The sequence below is a fragment of the Meleagris gallopavo genome, chromosome 22, assembly GCF_000146605.3.
Source record: "Meleagris gallopavo isolate NT-WF06-2002-E0010 breed Aviagen turkey brand Nicholas breeding stock chromosome 22, Turkey_5.1, whole genome shotgun sequence".
NCBI classification, from domain to species: domain Eukaryota; kingdom Metazoa; phylum Chordata; class Aves; order Galliformes; family Phasianidae; genus Meleagris; species Meleagris gallopavo.
Genome location: NC_015032.2, coordinates 1,090,516 through 1,116,461, shown reverse-complemented (window position 1 = coordinate 1,116,461; position 25,946 = coordinate 1,090,516). Strand labels below are relative to the sequence as shown.

The 25,946-nt window shown below is 42.1% G+C and overlaps 2 protein-coding genes across 4 annotated transcripts in view; both read right to left on the bottom strand.

Moving 5' to 3' along the window:
* The window catches only part of CPNE1 (copine 1), a 41,586-nt gene extending 15,835 nt beyond the window's left edge, over window positions 1–25,751 (bottom strand). The window contains exons 1-2 of one of the 3 annotated variants that reach the window (XM_010722244.3): window positions 25,673–25,718; window positions 24,012–24,062 (exon numbers count right to left, since the gene is read on the bottom strand). The gene's annotated coding sequence lies outside the window, so the exon portion shown is untranslated. Of the gene's footprint in view, window positions 1–4,862; window positions 4,882–24,011; window positions 24,063–25,672 lie in introns of those variants that run through there. The other 2 variants (XM_010722245.3, XM_019622135.2) reach the window with 2 other exon arrangements.
* On the bottom strand, window positions 15,094–24,094 carry RBM12 (RNA binding motif protein 12). The gene is made up of 2 exons (XM_010722243.2): window positions 24,012–24,094; window positions 15,094–19,702 (listed from the first exon to the last, which is right to left on the bottom strand). Exon 2 carries the CDS (start codon window positions 19,678–19,680, stop codon window positions 17,038–17,040), a length of 2,643 nt encoding a protein of 880 aa, XP_010720545.1. The 5' UTR covers window positions 19,681–19,702; window positions 24,012–24,094; the 3' UTR covers window positions 15,094–17,037.
* Window positions 25,752–25,946: the final 195 nt, after the last annotated feature.

Sequence of the window (25,946 nt, the reverse complement as noted above, 5' to 3'; positions counted from 1 at the left end):
CCATCCGGCCGTACGGAGCGGGGCCGTTCTCGCTGCCGGCTGCGGCCCGGAAAGAGCCGAGGAGGCGCCGCTCTCAGCGCCGGGCACGCCTCTCCCCCAGGCCTCGCGCTCGCTATTCGGAAAACGACGGCGGCTTTGGGTCGCCGCACGCAGCGCTGGCGGATCCTTCCTCCCTGCCCTGCACCGCGGCTCCGTCCGAGAAACGGCCGCAGGTCTCTAACCGGACCCAAGCTAGGAGATAAGCGTTGAAACAAAGGATTGGGCGGCTTGAAAGTTCTAAGCGCTTTCACATTTATTTCCTAGAGAAGCTACTTCACTACTGTTGGGAAAACCAGGGGAGTTGTTCAGTCGTTCTGGTGCCGACTCTCCGTGGCTTTCTCGTGCTCGCTGGGTGTAAATATCAGTAATCTGAACGGAGAGATGAACTTTTACTGGGCAATGTTTAACCCCACTCACAGCTCCCACCCCGCAGTCTCCCTGGACAGATGTCACCCACGTCACTTAATGCACTACAGATGCTGTCGCGATGGCAGCAGGACAGAAACAGCGTGCAGAAAGAATTAGCGAAGCTTTAGACAAAGAGGATCACGGCTCGGCTTTCTAAGGTCGTCATCATCTGCTTTAACCCACCATCCTCACAGAGGCTCGTCTGAACACTGAACAGCTGCTCAAACGACTGGTTAAAGCCCCTGGCTTCCACTTCAACTGCACCCAACCCCAGGTAAGATTCACAAAAAAGATGCCATCGTCACCTTTAATAAGTACTGTATTTTTTCCTAAAATTGCAACCATCACAAGTATTAGTTTTTCCTTTACCTACATGTATCATTCCACCAGACCACCTTATTTAGCTGACAGCACCACACCTGTGCAGCCTGCAGGTCTACAAACAGCTCTACACGTGCACACAGAACAAAGACCAGCTCAGCCAGCCTTGACTTTCAGGCCAACATTTCTCCCCATTTTTTCTGTTGCAGCAGATTTCTGCACCAATGGGAGACACCGTCCTGTCCTGGTACAGCGTAACAGATCAGGAAACAAGTTTAAAACCTCAAAGAAATATCTCCCACTATACTTCCAGCATTCCCAAACAACAGCTGTCCTTTTCTGGCAGGAAATATTAACTACAGGTCTTTATTTGCACATGGAACGAGTCCCTAATTATTCATGTTACAGAGACTAATAAGGAAAGCTGAAAGTTTGCAATAGGAACTGTTAATCCACACAATGAAGCCAAGGTAAAGTGAAGCAACGGACCTGAAGCCAGATCACCTCTCACCTGCTATGTCTTCTCCAGATCAGTGGCAATGAAAACATGAAATAACTGTTTCAAAGACTTGTCTTTCAATAGCTAACTCACAGAAGCCAGTCTCATGCTACTGTTCAAGATGTGGTAACAGCATTAAGGTTTCCCTTGCAACACAACACAGCTGGACTGTTTCTAAAAGAAACTACAGTCCACAAAGGACTCTTTTTTGTTAGGTCTTCCTTCTCTGGAGATCGCAGGACACCAGGTAATGCACCTTATGGGAAGGGTGGATCCTTAACAGTCAGATAAAATATTCATGCTTCATCTGAAAACATCACTTTGAACCTCAGCCAGCATTTGTTTATGTGTCACTGCCTACAGATATCCTTCAGAAACTCACACTGGGCCTTCTCACTTCACAGCTTTTCAAATACACTGTGTGGTGTTCTCCAGTTTCAATCCATTCCTTTAGTAAGTAGAAGAGAAAAATCAGGACCATGAATGAGTCTACACATCTCACAGCAAGAGCAAGGAGTAGGTGGTTGCTTCAGAGAACCCACTTCAGTCAAGCCCGGAGATCTGCTCGGCCTCTATCCAGGTGAGCACTTTTAGCCCATTTATCCTGCTCACTGTTAGTGGAGTGCAAATCTCGAGACCTGCCTGCATTGAAAAGCTTTTTTTTAAAAAAAAAAAAAAAAATCAGATTAACATATTAATTCCCACACGCAATACTGAATGGGAAAAAAAACTGTGGAACTCCTTAGAGGTTGAGAATACAGCCCCCAACTTCAGCTGCTGGTTACTTTTAAATGGGGGTTAATGGTAACTGGTGGATCAAATATTCTTTTTCCTCCTAAAACACACTTCTTTTTTTAAAAAAAATTTACTTCCATTCCATTAGTAACTATCTCTCTTCATAAAATAAACTGAATTGTTTATGTGTAACGCATCTGTTGATTTTAATCTCCATCCCTCCTCCATTCAGGCTCTGTTCACCCCTGAGCAGTGAGCCACCCCGAAATCTGTGAAGACTCCGACAGTCAACACTTGTGCTCACCACCACATCTCATACAGCCTCCCAGCCTTTAAGGATAAGAAAATCTGCAACACTTTCTCTTAAGTCTCTATGCTCTGCACTTCTGCACAACTCTATGTTACCTTCATCCGTCATCACCTTCTGTGACAACTACCCAGTGGCATTTACCAGCTTACTTCCAAGGAGTAAGTACTGCCCTGGCAGCATGGTTTTAAGGAACACGGACTAAGGAGAACTGCTTTCTCTCTTAGCAATGCAGCATAATAGATACATGACATAGATTCAAGTCATCACTATGCTCAATGAGACAGATCTGATCCCAGGCTAATTAGAGTAATTAAACAAAGAACTTAGGGTTTGTTTTTGTGTTATTAATAGCCCTGCTTTTTTTCCTTTATGTGCACTCAAAGAACAGTACACAATCCCATTTACCTTGCAGATTTCAAGTCAACATTACAAAAACAATTTTCGTGTTGCTTCATTGAATTTTCATAGAGCACAGTTATGTTTATGTATCCACCCATACACACATATATTTAGCTTTTACAATTCCATTAATTCACCTTTACTGTGACAGAACATTGTTTACATTTGTTGCAACACCTAAAAGTCTTCTGTTTTTCAACAGTTAAAGAAATTCTGAAACTCACTGATTTCTTATTTTCCCCTCACAACATCCCTAGGTGACTAATACTGACATCTATTATTTGAGACTGTTTACAGAAGATGAAGTATATTTCCAAAATGAAAACAACAGCAAAAGCAAAGTGCTTTCCACACAGCTATGAAAAACACATTCAACTTAGAAAGCATTTATTAGAGAATGATCCTTAACAGCTTGCAACAACCATTTACCAAAGTCCCTCTGACTTACTTGCCACTAGGAGATTAAGTTACAGCATGCTCTGGGAGTCACAAAACTACTGTAGCTGCAGATATTCAGTTTGCCAAATAGAAATAAAACACAAACAGATAAATTCAACTTCTATTTAGAATACATAAAACAGAGCTACTGGGAGCACCACAGCTAAGCAGGTTCAGAATAAAGGCAACATAAACAAGCCACAAGGTCACTGTGGCTGTTAGAAGTAGCCTGTACAATCACAACAGATGTTATGTTACCCAACCAAGATCCACAGTTTGTATTGACAACAGCTGCACACATTTAATCCAATGCTCTCAGCTCAGGGACCTCGCTGTTCAGAGGCACTGCCTGTGAAGTTTCATCTTGAGCTGATTTCTGCACATTCTGAAGGACAAACTTCCAGCACTCAGCTTTAGGTCTGTCAGGCACCTACGCTTTGGCCTTTACTTAGGATTGCACATAATGTAACTTCACATTTTGAGGAAAAATACATCACTTGTGTTATTCTTATGAACTTGAGAGCAGGATACAATGCACAGAGTCTATGTAAGATCTCACACGTACTCCAGTGACTCTCCAGACAAGTCTTACACTGCTCAACCAGAAGTCATTCCAGTTATTCAAGTAAAATGCAGACTGGTTCTGGACTCAAAGAAACATACCTTAAGAACTGCTCAGACAACCAAACAGGTCCAGACTAAAAACGCCAAAATGATTTTAAGTCTTGCCATGCATACCACCTCTTCACTGCAAAGATGGTCGCGTACTCCAAGAGCCATATAGCACACACACAGAAATATACTTCCCATTTCATAGTTCCAGAGCAGTCCTACACTGAATTGAAGCACATCAATAAATAAGTTGGAAGATTTCAGCAAGGTAATGAACGTTGGAACTGAGACAAAAAAAAATATCCTACTTTATAGGAAAATCACATAGTAAATGCATGTCAGGCATGCAGAAGGATCATTCCTTATCTGCTTCTTTTTCTATGCCTTTCACAACTTCCAACACTCCGCATAGTACTACAGAAAAATCCACTTTTTACAGAATAAAAAGCATTCTCCAATATAAACAAAATCAACTCCGTAGATAAGTAATAGTAACATACATACTCCTCCCTAGCTATCACTCCAATGATTCTACTTGCTTACCAAAGCATAAGAGGAAATCAAAAGTGAAATAAGAAACCAACGCCTACCTACGTTTGAAGAAAGCCTCAGAAAAAGAGCGCTGTCCAAATTTATAGCCTTAGAGGGTCTCACATTTCCCCAAAATGCCACACTGGTGTTTGAAGCACAAACTCCCCTGTACTTATCCTCCTGCAATAGGAGTGCTGTCATTTGGGAGAGCCAGACGTGGCATCTTTTGTAGAGAAATGCCAATATTAACACAGAATCCAGTCATGGGTCAGCTTGGTTTTAACTACTCCACATAGGAAATAATATATAGGTCACTCTGAAAGTAATGTCTCCTATTTATTTCTATGGAAACTACAGATATAAAGAACACAATAACACTATTTGATAAAACAAATTATCAGCTAGAAATCAGTACTTCTGAACACCATTAGCTATGCATTTTCGCCAGCAATGAATAAGAGCCTGCATGCCGTGCTCATAAAAATCTGCATGGCTGTCTGGAACACAGCTTTCTTTCAGCAGCAGCAACAGCAATGTGAAAGACACCACCCATTGCCTCACTGTGCTCACAGTTTGGTCTCCATAAACTTCCAGCAAGCACTGACAAACATCAATGGGTGCAATATCTTCTACATGGAAGAGCTCAATTCCTTTGCTCCCACACGCGCTCCCATGTCAGACACCGTTCTGTCAGACTGCCCCTCTGCTGCCATCCGTCACACAGCAACAGAACGGAATGGAAAACAGAATGGTGGGAAGGTTCAAACTCTACTGCCATCCCACCAACATCTGCCTCTCACATTGTGAGCCATCATCATAAAATAGGAGGCATTATTTTCAGTGCCGACCTCCTAGAAGCAAGGATTCAGGATAAGAAAACCTGCAGTTTATTACCAGTTAATATCACTAATAAATCCTTACCAACTACATCCTTGTGTACACACCACTTACATTACGTCAGTGTACACCAAATATAGCACATCTATTTAAGATCTCAGTTTGAAGTACCAACACACAACTCACAAACAGCTACATTCAGTGAGGTTATTTGGTACTGGCTGTAGCTTCTGCTTTCCACTCTGCTCACAAGCACAACACAAATGCCAGCAATACTACCAGCACTACGTACCAGCAACAGCATCTTCCATCACTTAGGCCCTGTACTTCCCAACAGCTCAATACCCAGCATTTGTAACAAATTCTCAGTTAATAAATCTGATATTTCCCAACCTAACGTAGCCACCCTGTTTGCTGCTTGGTTTAATCCCATGTTATGCAGATATCACCTTAATTTCTTCAAAAAATTTATGTTCTCCTCACACGATATGTGTGTCCAGACTGTCAGAAGCAGTGATTCTCAGTTCACCTTTACTAGTTCACCTTTCATAAGACAGCCTGTAACATTTTGGGTTTCTATATTATGAAGCAAGTGCTGGTGCAGAGGTAGTCTCAGCTCCACTTTCTAAATGTATTAAAATAAAAATCCCATCTTATTTCCTGAGCCCTGTGAGGCCCTAGCAGAAACCATAAGGCTAGATTTGTATCAGTAGGAGCGCTAAAACACATCTCCATTTCAAAACGAGATGAAGATACTCCCGTTAGTAAGATCACAGCCCAGGATGACTACCAGCAAATCCAGCCCCTCTGCAGCACATTGGGTCTCCCAGGGCCCCAGAGCACAGCACTGACCTTTGTGGAAAACATAACTGATTACCATCTTCCACCATTTCATTACCCAGAGGGCTGGAGAGGTGACAGGTAGGACTAGTGCTAGGAACTTCTGCAGGTGGGTAATAGATCCCTGTTCTCTATGCTGTGTTTCAAGTTACCTGTCGTCATGTATTTTGATGGACTAATCTCATATTTGTTAATAAGCTATTATTACAAATTTGACGCAAAACTCCAACCAAAAGCTATTCACTGAACAAAACATTAAAAGCAGCTTTCTAGCCAAGGTGTTCTGGTTGCTTGATGCCATACTGAAGGGTTATTACCCAACAGCTGAAGGGCTGGGAAGAGCACCCAGGACAGGCACACAGTGGAAAGATGATGGGTTTCATAGAACCACAGCACCACGGGATCCCCTCCGGTTTTGGAAGAAACCCACACAAATCGCTGAGTCCAACACGTGGCTCTGCACAGCAGCGCCCCAACCCAAACCCTACGGCTGAGGTTGGTGTCCCAGCGCTCCCGGAGCTCCAGCAGCTCAGGCCGTGCCCGCTGCCCTGGCAGCCCGTGCCATGCCCACCAACCTCTGGGCTCGGCCTTTCGCTGACCCCCCCGACACAGCTCTGTGCTGTTCCTCAGGCCCTGTTACTGTCACACAGAACAGAGCTCAGCGCTGCCCTCCGCTCCCTGTGAGGAGCTGCAGTCGCCATGAGGGCTGCCTTCAGCCTGCTCTGGGCCCAGCAAACCCAGCGACTTCAGCCACCCCCCACACATCTTGTTTTACAGACCCTCCTCCATCCACAGCACTGTTCAGGCTGTGCTGGCACAGAGGCGACCCAGCAATGACCAGAGGAGGGCAGGTTGGCAGCTGGGCACGCAGCAAATTCTTTCTGAGCTCTGAATTTGAATCCAAGCCACAGAAGAACACACATATTGATGACTATGTGACTGCAGCACTACTGAATATACATGGAAGTTATCCTCTGCTTCTACTTACTGAACTGGCTCCAAGTGAGTCCTGAAGCTCCAGTATCGCCACCAGAATTTTATTTTTTGTATCTACTGACCCACACGCTGCAGTGGTGTTGTGGCAAACTGACCCCTGAGACATGCCCAGGAATAAACTGAAAACGGGCAGTTCCTGTTGGTGGTAATACAAACAGCAAGCTTAGGACATTCTAAAAAGGTCCGTTTAGTCATAACCAACAAGCTCAGAAGAAAGGCCTCTGTCCTCACTTGTATGTTCTCCTTATTTCTGATGAGACAAGGAAACTGATCGTCTCTGATTCAAACACTAGCTTGAACCCCATAGCAATGCTACTTATTACAAACTAACACCTCAAAGTAAAGCCTGCTACAAAACAAGAGCTACTTTTCCAAGTTTTCCACGTGACAGAAAAAGCACCTCAAGGTTCCATAACACTTAATAGCAGAATATCAAGCAATCTTTAAAAACTAAGCTAAAGCAAATTAGGGCTTTCAAGTCAATCACTGATTTGGCTTAAGGTAGAACCATAACTGCAACACTTGAATTGCTCAATAACTTCTCCCGTCAAGTAAGAGTCTTTCAATACTTTCCTTAAACCTTTATTCAGTTGCTTTTCTTTTCTTTTTTTTTTCCCCCGTGAGTCACAAAAATGACTGAAATGTTAAAAAGAACACTTACCAGCTCAAACACACTGACCTCTGTAATAATCCAACACATCACTGCACATCGCAGAGCATCTTTTGCCCTTCTCAAGTAAGGCTTCACTCCTCCCCTCAGTGTTCTTAGCTATTGCCATGTCAGGCACAAATACATTGAGATTTTGTCCTACGCCCCAATCCACCAACTAAGTTGGTTATGGCTCAGTCCTCCACTTTTGAGTCAGAACTCTTCAAGCAGAGATGGAAGACACCACCACATTCCTCCTCTGTGGTTCATGTACACCACAACCCGGGCTGCAAGTACTGCAGCAAACCTCTTCTTACACACACCCAACATTTCTGAGGACACTCCTTGGTGTCATTTTGCTCCCCCTAACATCTTGTACCCTTCCCAAAAGTCATATCTAAAACATCCCATTCCTCTTCTAGAGCCTTCATGATTTCACCCACTCCCTTGAAATCAGCCATGTTACACAGGTGACTTAATGCCATAAGTCAGTGATGTACATCTTTTTAGAATAGTACACACAACAAAAACAGCTTGGCACCAAAATAAAGCTTTAAAAAGAAACAAGTCAGCAGTGCATTTTACCAAAAAGCTTTGCTGCTTTACCAAATGGATTCATATAACTTAAGAATTTTTAGTGAAAACAGTGGCCACCACTTAGTGAAAAGCAAACCATGTTTCTTGCTTTTATTGGACTGAAAATTTATTACCAGAAAAGTTGAGATATCCCAGAGGAACTCTGCATGGTTTATTCTGGGTTGTCACTGTGCAGTAATGATTCCAGGGCAAGTTTTAACCTGATAATGAGTAAGGACATGAAGCAGAAGGTATCTATCAAGTTGTCTCTTTATTCTTTATGGACTTTAATCTTAAATCCAGCTCCTATTGGAATACGATCTAGAAACAGATCCTGTACGACTATCCTGCAAGGCTCATAAGAAAATTGATTTCTTAGATTTATTTTCTTAGATCATTGCCAGTTTAGATTTTCTTGTGCCAATGCTGTTTTTTATTATTTTCTTTGTCCATTTGAGTTAAGTTCTTTTAAAGAAAAAGTTTCACAGCCCCAGCACCTCTTTGTCACTTGATCATTACCATCTGCGGCGCTACGTCTTCATTCCTCCATCCTAATTTACTGCAGAATAACAATGCTTCAGAAAAGAAAAGCCTCCAAAAAGCCATCATCACAAGAGCCTGATATCAAAGAACTAAGGAAAGGATTGGTAAAGGAATTCCCTTTTTTCCTCTTCCCCACTCAGACAAATGACAGAAGGCTGAATAAAGAGAAGTGCCAGGAAAGCACAAGGCATTTACCTGCCATGCATTTTCTGTCCTCCAGATCCAATGCCTCCTGTCAGCCTACATTCCCAGAAGCATGAAGTCAGACAGTATAGCTGCAAATGCAAGTTGCTCCACTTATCTCAGCACTACCGGGTCAAAACAGAAATACATTCTCCTGTCATCGGAAGACAGATTCCACAACTGCAATCAGAACTTCAGGTGCTTCTCCTGACTGCCCCCTATATATACAGCACTGATTTTCAACTTCTTCCCTAAAAACCTGTTGTCTTTGAATTTGCTACAAAAGGGGTTCCCACACCCTTCAAAAAACATTCAGACCTCTGCAAACTAAGATCCTAAGAACCACTTAATAGCCATACTACTAAGCCCTGGATTCTCTCATGCACATCTTCATTTTCTCAAAGTCGCATAAATAGCTAAAATAATGTTTTTAATAAGTATGACAAACAAAGGGAGAGGTAAGTATTTTCAGCAACACAACTATTATTTGATGATAATAATAAAGTAAGTTTCCAGCTGTAAAAGCATGAATTGAATTACATTCTCCTTGTAGCTAACACAGAGTTACCACCATTAGGTGGAACCTGGAAAACAAGTCACAAATTGCAGCTCCTTTGGGCACCAGAGATAGAATGGCAAAATGTCCAAGTCAGGCAAGAGGTCAGGAGAAAACATCAGAAGGTTCAGCAAGCTAACTTTGCTCACAGATTCTCTATCAACAGAGCTTTTATCTGTACCTAATGCAGTAACAGAAGAAGGATCACAAAATGATAAACCTGCATGTTTTCCTTTTTTTTTTTTTTTTATTTTTTTTACAGGCAAGCGACCCTGGACTGTGCGCTGCTCTTTAAAAGCATTCAAAACAATTCTTCCACCCTTTCAAGACTAAACAAGCGAGAATGAAATGTTACACACTTCTACCACCTCACTGTGGGAAGTGCAGAACTTGGTTACGGGGATCTCTCTCACCTTTCACCTTCCAGTGTGCAACAACAATTAGATGACACTATGGTCGTATTCAGCCAGGCTGCTGTGCAAAGCCAGCCTGTATGTCACAGAGATACATTATGTGAGGACTACTATTAGGATTTTTATTACATGATAGTTTAAGTTTTATTGTGTTGTTGTGTTTTGTTTTGTTTTGTTTTTTAAAACAAAGCGTTTCTGGTATCAGGAAACTTACTCATTGCTGTCAAAAATTTGCCTTTTTTTTAAACGCATAAAAAAGGACAAATTTTAACACAAGAAGCTTAATGCTAAAGCACAAGCTGTTGAGTACATCAAAAACTTGTTGCATTCTTCTTCCTGCTGCCAGGATAATTAAGAGTAACTAAATACTAACTTATTCAAAGCAGCAGCATGATATCTTGCTTGCACTGCAAGGAAGAAATGCTATTTGGATTAGCAGCTAAACAAGAATATGGTGTCAATTACCCAGAAGTCTGGATTAGAGTCCGGATGAAAAGCATCCTCTGTGCAGTACAGCGTTGTGGCGGGATGTGCTCTCAGATATACTTATCTATCTTCTCTTTAAGGTGCCACAGGAGCATACAGTGTGCCCAGAATTCTTTTATGTTCACACAGGCAGTACTGCAGAAGTGAAGAACATATACAGTTGTCTCTGAATATCTTTGAGCAGAACTGACCAAAAATAATTCTGATTGAAAACTTAAGAAAATGTAAGAGTTTGTAAAGTACTCAGGTTTGTAAAGTACTCAGGTTTGTAAAGTACTCAGGTTTGTAAAGTACTCAGGTTTGTAAAGTACTCAGGTTTAAATGTCCCTGATAATCAACAGCAAACCACTTAGATTACATACTTCACATTCTACTATTAATAACTTAAGTTTCAGATTCGTTTAGCAGTTTAACTGGCTACTCACTGTTCAGCTCAGTACTGAAGTTTCTGAACCACAAATTATTTTCATTAGACTTTAAGACATCACTTGGTGCTTTTTCTAAAGCCAAGGTGAAAATTTTGCCACAACTTTAACCCTAGTAACATTTCACTGATGTGAAAGCTAACACTTCATTAACTTGAAACGCTGACACATTACCACCCTGCACACACTTACCTGGCCTCTCAAAAGCACTGAGGTCCATAGATAAATAACTGTGTGCTGTGACACCCACCCCTGCATTCATACAGGACTAGACCTACAGACACAAGTCTCTGTAGCAATGCTGTAACATAGCAGAGGAATCCAGGACAGGTCAATTAATAATATTTAATTCCACCTCCCCTCCACCCTATAGAGCAGGGGCTTCCCTGCCTTCAGTCAAAGAACTGCTAGTGCCTGTTTTCACTTCCATTAGCTCTTTGCTTTTGCAGCTGGTTGCATTTAGCTTTCCTGAAGAACGCAGGGTTTATACATATTGTTCTCTTATTAGAGACATTTGGCTAACAACAAAACAGCATAAGAAACCAGCATTTAATTTTGAGTTGAGCTTCCTGTTCAAACAAGTAAGGAATTTTCACATCCCACATCCGTTGTCCTGTCAAAACAAGCAGCCACACTTTGGTTATGCTGCTGAAAACAACAGCTTTGAAAAAGCTGACTTCATGGAGCACATTCTGGCAGATGTCATCACAGCAGCATGAAATCTTAGTAAGCAATAGCAGCCCTGTGAGTTTTATTAGAAAAAGACATGCAAAATTAAGTACAAGAAATTTCTGAAGTATGTTAGGTTTCTGTCTATACTGCTATTTTCCCACTCTAAGTCCACCATGATTTCCAAGCAGCTAGAAAGCATTTCTAAGCTTTCTATTGTCACACTGGGCAATGCTATACCCATGTAACTGCATATAGTGAGAAATGATTGAAATGATACTCACTGTTTGGACCTATGAAACAGCTAGCTGGAAGCCCTGCCTAATTTCAGATGGTCAGAAATAAAGAGTGATATCATTCTATGGATTCTTTACAATACTGTAACTACAGTAGGAATATTTCAAAAGGTCACCAGCCCCCAAAAAGCAGCAACACGTCCAAAAAGTCAAACTAAGCCAACCAAGGGAGTTTCAGGAAGGATCAGACCCTGTCTCTCCTGTGCAAACCTGCCAAGTCCTAATTTTCCATCTTGAAATTCACAGGGAAGCTGTACTCCCCCAACGACGTATGGGAAAGGTAAAGAAAATGCACCTTAGACTCTAATGAAGCAGTAACAAAACTTAGGTCAGAATTTGTCTGCTCGCTTCTCTCCTAAGTTGCCATGCTATGTACACACACATGAAGACAGAAAAATGACAACAAAGGAAGCTTAACAGAAGCGAGTGTCCGTGGGTGAAGAGGCCCAGCTAAGCCATCCATCACCTGCGAACCACCACCGGTGCTTGGGCTGGAGCTATGGAAAAGAAACACATCCAGGGCTACTCGTTTTTTCCATTTGATATTTATGCCCGCAAGCGAGAAGCTTCCAAGTCAGGACAGTGGCAAGTGCTCCAAGCACAAACAACACCCAGACACATTCCGCGTAGGAACAAAACTCTGAGAAAATTACATTCATCTATATAAAAACAAGCTGGAGCATACCTACCTGATCATAAAAGTTAGTGAAAGAGCAGGGAGCTCAGTACGCCGCTGCAAGCCTTAGTCAAATACATACCACCAACTGATTCTCTTTCTGTGGGAAAGCCAAATCTTTCACCAACAATCACGTTCTCACCGCTGAAAACCAACATGAAAAGCTCCCCTGAGGTTACTGCTCCTTCAGAAGCATTTATCAGACAGTTTTACTTCCTCTTCCCCAGGGAGGAAGAGCCATTTAACTATACACAACTACTGTGGTTTTCCCAAAGCCATGCAAGCCATACGCCCACAGAACAGCTGGCAGCATCAGCAAACCTGCAGGGGGGCAAAGACAAGCATTTTTCCAGCAACGCTGCTTCCAGGCCAAAGGCACAGTTTCTGAAAAACCTCCACAAAAACAGAATTTAAGGTAACTATTTCCTATTATACCAGTTCAGTTTCAGAACTGCTTCCTTCCAACAATTACCTTACCGAAGTTAGAAGTTGACCTCTGTTTTGCACTTGTCTTTGTATGAAACAGGAACTGCCATCCACTGGTTACGGGTCTAACCCGTATATCTGAACAATCACCCAGAAACATCTGCTCTCAATGAGTGGTCTGTAGTCCAAACAGTGGCTTTAAGAGGTTCAGAACAGCAAGTTGTTCCCTTTTTGTAGGCTGGAAGTCTAACATGGTTCAGAGGCGCACAGATCTCAACAAGAAGTGAGGCCCAGCAGCACTCACTGCTGCACCTGGCTTTGGAACCACCACATGAACAGACTGAGGAAGATCACTGAAGTTGTGATTTACAGTTAGCACACCACAGGTGTCTGAGTAAATGGGAAGAAATATGAATTACATTCTCTAGGGTCTGCAGTCTTCATGGCACCAACAAAGCCTCAGAGAGAAACAGTTTCATGCAGGCAACAACTTTGTTAAGGACAGCCTGACCAGCTTAGCAGAACTGAGCAGCAGGGACATTCTTTACAAAGCAGACCCTCAGCATCAACTGAAGCAAACCTAGCCTTTGTTTTTGCATCGACCTTCCTTTCCACTCACAACAAATTTAGAGCAGACATTCAAGAATATTAAATGCTATGAAATGAACATTTATTTCAGAAAGTACCTTCCCCTGTTCTTACAACCTGCAAAGCCTCAAGTTTCTAAGTCTACAAGGAAAATGTGGCAATAACACAAACACCACTTCTTTGCTGACAGAGTTCTGCCAGTGGTATCACAGAGTTCAGCTTTGTTTAAAAAATACAATCGTAACATCTGTGTAACTGCTGGAAAACTTAGTAACCTCAATGTTACACTGTCATCTGGCTGTTAAAATTCATACACGTGGGTCACAAGTTAATTGCTGAATAATTTTTAAGTCATACTCTTTCTTGTGAAAGTGATGATCTCTGTCAAATGAGCATAGTTTTTGACATGGTATGTATGTAACACTATGTCACTTTCACAAGCAGTGCCTAGATAGCAACACTTAAAGGAACTGCCAAGAATGCAGCGTAGCCACTTGGTAACACAGGTTAAGTACCTTCTGTCCTTATACGAAGGTGCAGCAGCAGTTTCAGTGACTGCACGTTCCAACCAGGCTGAGGACGTCAGCTCCTGGCGCTCCAGGCATCAAAGTCACAACAGCTGTGGATTTATGTAGCGCCCATCAGCTGATTCTTTCTACTGCTATCCCCACTAGCAAACAGCCTGGAAGTGTATGAGTGCAGTTACATACCTTGCACAGTGGAGACAGGACCTCAGAGGCCCAACCCTCTATTTACGGCTGTTTTTTTTGCAGATGTTTACACATATGAAAAACTTCGTCACATTGAGTTCCACGATCTCTTAAAAGCAGAGTATCCTCCACAGTTCAATACTGTGTTCATTTTAAGGCTGCTTCTACCATGAAAGTGAGCTGTTACAGCAAACTTTTGATATTTGCAAGTGACACTCAATAACCAGCTTTTCTCTGTATGTGTTTTAAAAGATCAATTGTAACCGTTTGGGTAACAATTATATTGTTCATACTACATACTCAAATCATATGCATGCTAGGACGTCCTATCCTCCCCAAGAGCCTACATAATTCCTAACTTAAACTAAAAAATAAAAAAGCACCAGCTACTTGGGAAATGAGGAGCCTGCTCCTTGCCCCAAATCCTTCACTTCAGCATTCCATCCATGTCCGTATTCCCAAAACCAATGGATTTTTGTATTCACTTACTTTGTGGTTTGTTTAAGACAAGCATTTAAACATCTTCAGACCATTCAGAAAATCAAGAATCAGAAGATGATTTCCAAGATAAACCTGCTCTTTTAGAAAGCCAAAGGAAAAGGCACACAACAAGCATGTGTCACAGAATATGCCGTGTCTAACGCAAACACCAATAACCCTGTATCCATTACCAAGAGGATCAAGGGACATGAAATCAAAAGAAAGTAACACAAAACTGTGCATCTAATTCCAGACACCTGTAGTTTAATTACATTTCACAACAAGGCAAGCATTGCTGTGATTCATTTGAATGTGAAAAGCAGTTATCACCAGTTTCCACAAATCAACACACTAAAATATCTGAAAGCAGTTCTGTGAACAATTAAGCCAAGTTTTCCTTTTCGGTCATTTTATTCTAATGTGAAACATGAAGAAACAAGCACCCAAATAAATCCAATATAGTATGAAACTTTAATAAAAGTTGTTTAAAAAACAAAGAGCAAAACTTTAGAAATAAACTGAAAAGTTTGACTCCTAGTCACACATCTTTCTGACATCAGCAAGAGGACTTTCAGACTTTCAAAGAGAAAAAAACCAAAAACAAAGATCTACTGTTGAAACATTACTCCCAAAGACTGTTGAAACGCATAATATGAAGCTTCAGAGACAGACAGCTTTATTAACAGGAGGCTTAATTTTAAACAGTATATACAAATCACATGACTTTTCCAAAGTTGGGACCACCTAGTAACCTGTCAAAACAAAATTATGCTAATGAATTACAGAAGCATCTGTGTAATGCAACCGCCTCTTTATTGAAGTACACCTTTGTACAATCCTTCCACACATTCCTGTACTGGGGAATCCTCTCAGGATGCAGCGCCGCACAGGTTTCCAAAGCTCTCCTACACACCACGGGAATAAAACTGTTGCCACTTGCACCTCTCAATTTTGCCTGACCATACACTTCAGTGTTCCGTGATAGGCAACACCAAAAGGCACTGTTTTTCCTTATCCAAAAAATAAAATAAATTAAAAAAAAAAAAATCAAAGCAAAAAAAAAACAGTTTAAAGATTGCTATGTTTAAGTACAATGATTTGCAGGGAATAGTGGGATTTTTCAGGCAATGTCCCCAATTTGAAAAATTTATCATCAGCCAAGCAAGGATGAACCAAGAATTTCTATACTTGTCACTCGTGTTATTACTTCCTTTCCAATTTTCCATGAAAGGGTTTTACTGTACAGCAAAGAAAATGGCAACTCTTTACAGACTTGGAATACAACAACAGCACAAGTTTATTGCAAAAATATATAGTAAACTCAGTATTTTCAAGTTTTGGAGAAAAATAAATTTTTATCTCTCAATTCACCCATAGCAGTAATTCATGACAGAGTTGCTGAAGATAAAAGCTTCTTTCACATAGAAACTAATTTAAAACTTTAGCTGGACTCCAATCTTCAACTAATAATCACCGCTTTGGTTCTCTCAGCAGAGACTCTACGTAAGGAGGTCAAGAGACACATGAGAAATACAACATCAATATCCAACTAGTGTCAAAGATCCTATCCCAAGTGATTCACGTAATCCTAACAAATCAAGCTACTTAAACAATTATGAGCATTTTCAAGTTGTTACTTCTACTGCAAATGTTTTAAACGTACTATAAAACTCATATAATGTTTGAGGTTAGCTATACTCGTGGCAAAAGTCTTATTCTGCACAGTTATAATTGCAATATATAAATAACTAAAGGTTATTCCACAAAGAACAGCTTGAATTTTACAGAACGATTCTGCTCATACTTATAGGAATTAGTTTGGTAGACACATCAGCAATGGGCATAATTCAACTGTTCATACAGTGAGAATCTTGGAAAAATAAAAATACATACACAAAACAATTAATCTGTGTACACTCAGAATTCGTTCAGTTGCAGAGTAAAATCAGGACTTTAAACAAAGCTTTGACCTGTAAACAAAGCAAATTCAGCCAGCTTTTAACCAAATCTAGAAATAGCTATCTATTTTACAATGGCTTGCAAGAGCACTCACTGAAGAGCTTCACTGACTTCATCTATTTCCCTTATCCGAAACTACGGAAAACCAGCCAAGGTTCCTTGATAAGCACTGTGCCCAGCATAGCTCACCAAACGTCTATGATGAAAAATAACCTGCCTACCTTCTCCACACATCTGTACGGGAAAATCCACTGCGCATGTATCCTCGCAGTGTTTCTTCTGTCACGGCTAACGCAGTGCTCTGTCTTATCAAAACAAGTCTGGTTTACAATTTAAACAATCCACAGGTTCTATCCTGGAAATACTATAAAAACCAATCCGGATGCATTTGTCACAGCACTATGAATACCTATTCTACAACTACTCCATATTAACAGCTACCCTAAAACAAGCTTTACTTTTCTTGAGCCTATAGGCCTGTCATTTAAATCAACGACTGCTGCCATCGCTTCATCACGAGACTCAAATGCAACCATCGCTTCTCCCGTGGGCATGCCTTTTTCATTGTATTTTAAGCACACCGAACCAGGGATCACTTGGTAACCATAAAAGAAATCCAAAATTTCATCCACAGAAACAGTGAAGGGCATATTTTGCACTTTAATGACAGTTGGTCCTGGCTTCCCAGACCCCGTTCCAAAACCCGGGGGTCCACCAATATGAATATTTCCTGGTCCGGGTCCGAACGCGGGAGGCCCACCTAAATGCCCAAGACCACCGGCAATTCCTGGAGGACCACCAGCAAAGCCAGGAGGCCCACTTAGATTGCCAGGACCGTTACCAAAATTCTGAGGGCCCCCTCCAAAACCCGATGGTCCACTCAAATTAGCAGGACCGCCTGCAAAACCCGGGACCTCAATACCTGCACCAGGCAAACCAGCGCTTGCAACCGCAGGTATTCCCGGTCTAGCATCAGGAAAGCCACCTATGCCAGGTGGTGGCAGAGGCGGACCGAACGTGCCAGACCCACTAAAATTACTGGGGAAATTGAACGGAGGACCGTTGTTTGCATCCTTAGGATTTCCTCCCAAGAAGGCATGCTCATCTCCAGCAGGGGGCTGTGCTCCCGGCACAGCTACGTTTCCTTGTATTGGTATTTTCAGGATTTTTTTCCCTTGAGACGGTGGGTTTCTCTCAATATCTCTCATTTCTTCTACAGTAATCAAACGTAAAACAACATCTCTTCCATTCAGCTTTTTACGGTGCAAACGCTCTGCTTTACGAGCATCATCTTCAGCTTTGAACTGAACCAGCGCTTGTCCTAAACCTTGCCCGTTATTATCAACAAGAATTTGTACAGAGTTTTCTTCTACTGCCAGTCCCTCTAGAAACTGAAGAATTTCCATTTTTGTTATATTGTATGGAATATTAGATATATGTGCACACAGCTTTGGCGAGCCTGACTCCGCCTCAGCATTCATGATGATTTCTCTCTGGTCATAGTTGAAATTCTGCAACCTTTTACGAATCAGATCTATCTTTTCTAACATTGCCTTTTTAGTAATTGGATGAACTTGAATAAAACGATTCCCTATGTACTGCTTATGATGACACAAAGCTGCTTTGTAATCAGCTTCATTCCTGAACTCCACAAAACCCTCCCCAATTGCCTTCCCATTAGGTCCATAAGCTATATAGATGCTGTCTTCAACTATATCCAGCTTTTTAAAAAAATCGATCACATGCTTGTTCTCCGACTCAAAGGGAAGACCTTTTAAATAAACACAGAACCCCTGTTCGTGGGGAGATCGTGACCGGGACCTCTTCTGTCCGCTGGGAGATTTGGACCTAGAATGAGGCTGTGGAGGAGGAGGGTGTGGTTGCCCAGAGGGGCCCATGGTTTGCTTGAACGTTATGTGGCCTCCGGCAGCCACCCACTGTCTCTCTGTTGCAGGACTAACTTCAACATACCGCTGAATCATCAGCATTCTGTTTCGTTTCAGTGCTTCAAACGTATCTTGAGGAGAAAAAAATTTCACTAGTCCATTTCCATTATTTCGACCTACATGATCCTTCAGCATATGGATCGCATCCACACGGAGCCCAAGGAAAAATTCTTTCACATCAGATTCTGTCGCAGAGAAGGGCATTCCATGAACGCTGACGTACAAATCATCTGGATTGATTGGAATTGGTTTGACGCTACTTTGCGAATTCATCTGGATAGGATTTACAGGATTCATGGGACCAATAAACAATGGATTCAGGCCGCTGTTCATATTCACTGCTGCTCCAGACCCATTCATTCCAGTGGGTAAAGGTGCTACAGGTGGAGGATTCAGAGGAGGCATTCCTGATATGGGAGGTATAGGTGTCATTGGGGGTACTGGGGGCACAGGGGGTATTGGTGGGACCGGAGGAACAGGAGGCAGTGTGGGTACGGGAGGAGGAACAGGAATTGGAGGAATAGAAGGCATTGGTGGCAAAGACGGCATAGCTGGAATAGGAGGGATCGGTGGAGGAGGAACTGTGTTCATCGGGGACGCTGTACTGGGTATAGTTGAGCTAAACGTGGGGCTACCAAAAGTATTTCCAAGATTTGGAGGTGCAGTCCCCATACTGGCAGTAGAAAATGTGGATATGTTTTTATTGCTCTCATGCACAGTAGTGGAAGCTGTTACTACGCTAGGAGAAGGATTATTAAAGTTAGGTACAGTAGTAGGCAAGTTAACCCTTCCACTCATCCCAGAACTAGGAGGTGGTCCCGACCTGCTAGCATTTGCTGGCGGCATATCTAGGTTAGCAGTTTCAAAACGTCTACGGCTGAGCTCTATCATGTTTTGCATTTCAGTTTTACTGCTCAGTAACAGTGTTACTTTTGACCCTTTAATTGTACCACCTGTGCGCATCATACCAAGCCTTGCATCTTCATCAGTGGCAAAAACGATGAAAGCCTCACCCAGTTCACCCCCTACAATATGCACGCCCCCATCGGGAATGGTCAATCCAGAGAAGAAGTGGCGGATGTCCATGGTCCCCGCCACAATCGGGAGACCTTGCAAGCGGATGACCACAGCCATGCTGCGCTGAAACAACACACACCTGCAGATGAGAAAAGGCAACGGCTATGTCAGACTACTGTTTATGGCACCATGCAATTACCTACAGACCCCACCTACTATATTTGTTTACATACTCCTAACAACATCTGGTAAAAATTAAGCATGTTCATATTCCAAGTTCCTTATTCGTGTTTACTTCCCACAAATTGAAGCATTAAGCATTAACCAACATAATTCGTGTACATTTTGCACTAGAAATTCCAAAATATCTTACACCAAGACCCACAAGCATCAGTGCAAAAAGTAAAAGTTATAACCAAAGGGAAAAAAGGACACCTGGGGAACAGCAAAAATCAAAAGTATCATACCCATATCTGAATATTTGATGGAACATAAGCAAGATTTATTTACCCAAACAAAGTCAAGTTAGCATACTGATATAACATAACTGATAGGATATTCACTGTACCTGGCAAAGCAACTGACAAAATTTCTGCACTAGTATGGGCAATAAACTGTTCTCTTTTCCATTTAGGGAGGAATTTTATCTCCTGCCAGGTGATGAGGGCTGAGAATATACAGCAGGTTACGAAAGATATCATTATGGATATCAGTGTGAATCACACGTCCTTATGAGGGCCATCCAGATTTTTCTCCTACCAAAAGCAGGAGGTCCAGTTAACAGAAAAACAAGCAGCTATAAGCTGTACCAAGACATATTCTGATTTCACAGAGCACACCTGAGCTAGATTGACATGTATGCACCTTCTTGCTAGACAGTTGGCCTTTAAACCTTCCAGAATGAAGGAGTAACTTTTTAATAGTTGTAGACATGCTGTCTAATATTACACTTTCAGTCTCTGGCACAAGTAAATTACTTTAAATAACCAGCTGAGGTTACTGGAAGCTTAAGATCAATCCTGACCCCCTGAGGTCACATCAAAAGTTCAAGATAAGAAGAAAATGAGGTAATTCTCACTTATTCTCAACATGCCTTCCCTCAAGCCTCTAAAAGCATCATAACAATATCAACACATTTATTCACCAGTTCAGAAGGCATTCTTACTCTAAACACTCAGCAGCAGTGTTTCTATTTGACCTGCTTCATCTCTTCCTGACCTCCCAGAGCACGGGCCAGCTCAGTAACTGTATGGAAGAGCTTGAAGGCTCCCATTAGTCACATATAAATGGTGTTAAAATACTCATTAGGCCTTTGAAATCGAGAATGAACCAGATGACACAATGCAACACCAGGAGGCAGAGCACCAAAGAGACCACATTTTGGCAACATACCATAGCTATGACCAACTGACAGCTAGTGCTCGGCACTGGTATTCCTTAAGTACAGCATCCCAGCATTACAGTCAAATTTCAGCCAGCTACGTTTGCCTGCCTAAGTCTTCCAGAAATCTTAGCATAGAAGCACCAGAAATGCATTCTGACCTACTAGATAGAACCAGCGCCCAACAATTTAACGTGGCATAAGGCTGAATTCAGTACTTCATGGAAATAAGACTTAACAATTATTCTACATGGAAGAAAATTCTTTTGTTTGCATAACAGGACTTCAGGTTACTCAAGTGGAGTAATGAACTTAAATACATCATTTTGTTGCCCATAAAGCAGAGATAACCTCTCCCACACACCAATGACCTTGTGCAACACACAGTATTACAGGGCAGGAGCCATGTGAGGAGTCCTCCTGTCCCTCAAGCAAACAGCAGAGAAGCCCCCAGCACAGCATCAGCTCTGCAGCTGCTCCCACTGCAAACGAGTGCCTGACTCCTCACTGGGCCAACCTGAGCAAGAGAATTCAGCTTCCACAACAAATACGAAAATGTGACAAATCAGCCTCTACAAACCACCAGGAAACTCGTTACTTCATCAGGTGCAGCAACAGAAAAATACACGCTCAGCCTCAAGGATTCATTTCTGAAAACCAACTTTCCCTACTCGCTGCAAGGCAACTGACAGAACACGCGGCATCCATCTCTTCTAGGCATGCTTACATTTCACTCAACGATAACGTTCACTGCCCAATCAATCATTTTCCAACAGAACAAGTGGTCCACATGAAAAATAAACAGAACAAAGCAGGAACTGCCTATGCTAAGTACACATCCAAGAAAGCACACGAGGCTTTTTGCACTGCAGTATTTTTCAACGATTCTGCAGATTTCAATTTGCCCAATATCAACAGCCAGCTCTGAAGCTGAACTTAAAATGAAAGTTCTGCTTACTTTAAGGAAGCCACAGTAACTGCAATTGCAAAACGTTTGTTTACCTCATTACCTCAAAGCTACAGGATTGCTTTCTAATTAGTTGATCCACAGGCAACCAAGGGGTATAAAAGTATCCCTTGTTTTACACCTACACTTGTAAAACTAAGATATTAACAGTAAAACTTGTATGTTCTGTATCACACAAAGAAATTAATTTCTGAAGCTTTTTATGTATCCCAACTCTGACATTTCAAGTTTCTGCTGTTTAGTGGAAGATTACTTTCTCACAGTCACTTCCTTACGACAACCTGACATGGCTGTGAGTTCAACACTGGCAACCTTTCTTCTCAGATGTGCTGCAGCAGAAGGCACACGGGCAGAGCTGACAGCTCGCAGGCAGCCACGCTTCCTGGTGGTTCAGGGAATCCAGCCCAGAAGGCACATTAGCAGATAAGGCTACAAGAACTCTTGAAGACTTCAAGCATTCAAACACTGATAAAGCTTCTGGGATAACACAAAGTCTCAACCTCACATTATATTCAAAGCTTCATTAAAAGTGATAAAAAGTATCGAAGTTTTGTTACTAAGCATGCTATCTATGCTCACTACATAGTTACTGCCACAAGAACACAAATAGCCGCTTAGGAATAGACTTGCCAAAAATCCAGTCCTAATGACCTCAGCCTAACTAATGCCACATGTGATACAAAACAAGTGCTCAATATTAAGCAAAAGCTAACAGTGGCATGACATAAACAAAAACTTTAAGGACTAAGTCAAATATTTTTGGAAAAAGTATTTTATTAACTCAAAACATAAAAGCATAACTGCTGCAAAATTTATTATGATTTCAGTGTTTTAAGAAAAGCATTAATTTTGCTTCTGTGATTTAAAGAAAAAAAAATCATAAGGCAGTAACAAGAGGCCAAATTCCACATAAGTCAGATTTATTTCAAGGTGCACTGAAGAGACAATAAGCGACATGTGCCAACTTTCACACTACCCGTAACAGCACAGCCTGCTCACGTAGTGCCACGTTTGCTTCCCAAAGAACAATGTAGGTGCAGAGGCAGCATATCCAAAAGGGGTTCTGCCCGCTGCCAGGCTCTGCGCCGGGCTGCCAGAGCTGCTGCTCCTCAGCTACTTCACACACAAGTGCTCTTCCACTGTTACTCACATACCTGAGATTCTCTTCCAGAGACTTTATCCCAAAGTTACGCCAGAAATGAGCCATTCCCAGTAACAATGCAGTCAGAGGGGGAAAGTAAAAACCTGCCTACAATTAACCCAAGTCTTTTGATGAATCTTGACACACAGCATTTTCAACACACTCTTAAGACGCTGATGTCAGACTAGAGGAGTGCAATGCTACTTCGTCTGTGTGCTGGTCAGTGAGACAAGCAGGAGGGCTGGGTCACAGCATGAACTGACACGATACCACAAGAGCAGCAGTCCAAGATGCATAATTCTCTTTTAAACCTGCCTTGATTTGAAGATTCAATTTGGTCCCCAGGGAGCATTAATGTACAGTACCTACATGGTATACACACAATGTATCTAGAAGTTGTTGGATGAAGAATTGAAATAACATTCTGGCTGTAGGAAGATTTTGAAGTACCCATGCTGAGATTGTCCAGCAATACCTACAACTGCAGGCTACAAGGTTTTCCTCGTTATTTTTAATTTACTTTTTTATGCTAAAAAGTTAACTTGTTAGATTAGGAAAGGTCTGATTTAGCTCAGAAATGACTGATACTTTTAAATGCTGCAAAACTTAATCAGAGCCAGTTACTATAGACTTCCACGCTCCAATAGCAGGAGACAGGCAGACCTGCAGCCTGCAGAGAACTAGCTACGTTTTCAAACAGAGCAAAATAACTGGGAGAGCATTACAGACTGCCACATGCTGATGAAATAACAAACACTGAGTATGGCAGAAAACTCTGTTCCGTGAGCACACCGCTGCCAGAAGGACCATCACCAGTGGGAGTCAAAAGAAAAAGACCACCTATGGACAATTTGACCCAAATGTTCTGATATCGAGTCAGGGATTCCAGAAGCTTTAATTATTTATTAAGATATACTCAATATGCATAAAAAAGAAGTCTTCAATTCGAAGTCTCTTACCTGCAAAGACAGATGTTTTTTTCTTAACAAGTAGCAGAAGCCAAGCCAATCCTGTGGGCAACCAATTAAAACCAACTTTTAGACTGCAATAAAGAATAAATGGAGGCAAAAATCAATGCAGGCAACACAACAGCAGTAACAGTCCACAAAGAACTGTATATACAGAAAGTTCAAACCTGCAACCACCACAAGGAACTGTGACATACAACACACAAGAGTAAGAGCACATTTTCTAATACCTTCTCCCTGTATTTCAATAACTGCATTGCAGTTCCCGTATAGTTTGGGACGTGAATGCCTTTGACAAAACATAGCAAGAACCACAAAACATTCGAAGAATTTTTCAAGTTCCCCATTTCCAACAGGTGAGCCAATCACTCTTTCAAAAGATTAGAAATCAGATACTTGACAATTCTAGATTTTCACAAACCCTCGCTCCATCAGTAACACCAGCAGTCCTTTCTCCAACTGTGCATTTTCTAATTCCAACAGAGCAACACACATCACGTCTCTAAGTCTCCCTACAGGCCCTCCCCAGGAGCCAGGCCAAATGATGAAAGGGCACTGCTCAGAGCCACCTCCAGCCAGTACCTGCACGGAGCATGCTGTAAGACCTCCCTGCTGAAGTACGGTACTTTCACTCATAATCTGCTGTTTCATAATCCATATCCTGACCAAACACCCAGGCTTTTCATCCTTGAAAGTACAAAATGTCTTCCTGGGATTACAACTCAATAAAAAATAAAACAGAGCTGAACATTTTACAAGGCAACATATACATTTGGTATTTTAAAGAAGGGATGGAAAACCTCTTCCTTTTTCAACACTTCATATACAACTTCATACTGAAGATTTCCTTCCCTGCAACATTACCCAGAAAAGAACTACTCCAAGAACAAACACCTGTCTGCACCTCAGAAAACCCAAACATGCAGTTTACTGTTATGAGCATCATTATCAAAATGAAATTACAAAGAATTACAACTAGACCATCCACAAACTCCCCCTGGCAGAAGGAATCAAGACGAGCAGATATACGCACAGATCTTCAAGGACATTTAACAGCAGGCTTACAAATAAGAGATACAACTATGCTTTTCAGATTTTTATTAAAAACGCATATAAAAAATTAAGGCTGGTTTCATATTACAACCTTAAGAAAAATCAGGCAATCCTACAGTGAAAGGATTCAATTACATTCTTTCATATCTTGCAATTTCAATCAGCAGTTTACAAGGCAGGTAAGAACGTAACCACCTGAAAACCAGTTTCATGCAAGACCACATCTGCTTCCTGGAACAGATAAATCTTTTGTGCACAAGGAACATTCCCCAAAAAAATTATTTCAGATACTTCCAGTATAGCAACCACAGCGTTGCAGATGTCCACAAGCTGAAGAGCCGCAGTGGAATAAGCCAACGTGCTACCAGGGCAGACACGCGTACGCCAAACCAAGCAGCATACCTCAGAAAAGGTGCAAAGCTCCGCTCTGTGTTTAAACTTTCCACAAAACATCGCTTCTGTTTACAACTCTGCATTGTCAGAGAGCACCCATCGCTCTCACACAGGCGTCCTTCCCAGCCAACCTCGCGTGCAGGAGCATAGCAGGGAGGCAAACACCGACCAGAGGACAGGTGCCCCCCACAACACCAACACCGTACCTCTGCGCACCGCCGGGGCTCCACAACACCTCGCGGGCTACACGCCAACAGCCACCGCCATCCACTGCCACGGCACGCCCGATGCGGGGCCCTCGCAGGAGTCCACCGAGGAGGCAACAGCCGGTTGTCCTGCCTAGCCCCGGCACAGCGAGGGGGGTAAGAAAGTCACTAAGAAGAACGGGTAACGTCAGGAACGGCTGGTGAAACAAGAGCCGAGAGATTTTTCCAAAGAAAGTTCAGAGAGACGGCAGGCGGGAGGACCCGCTGCAACACC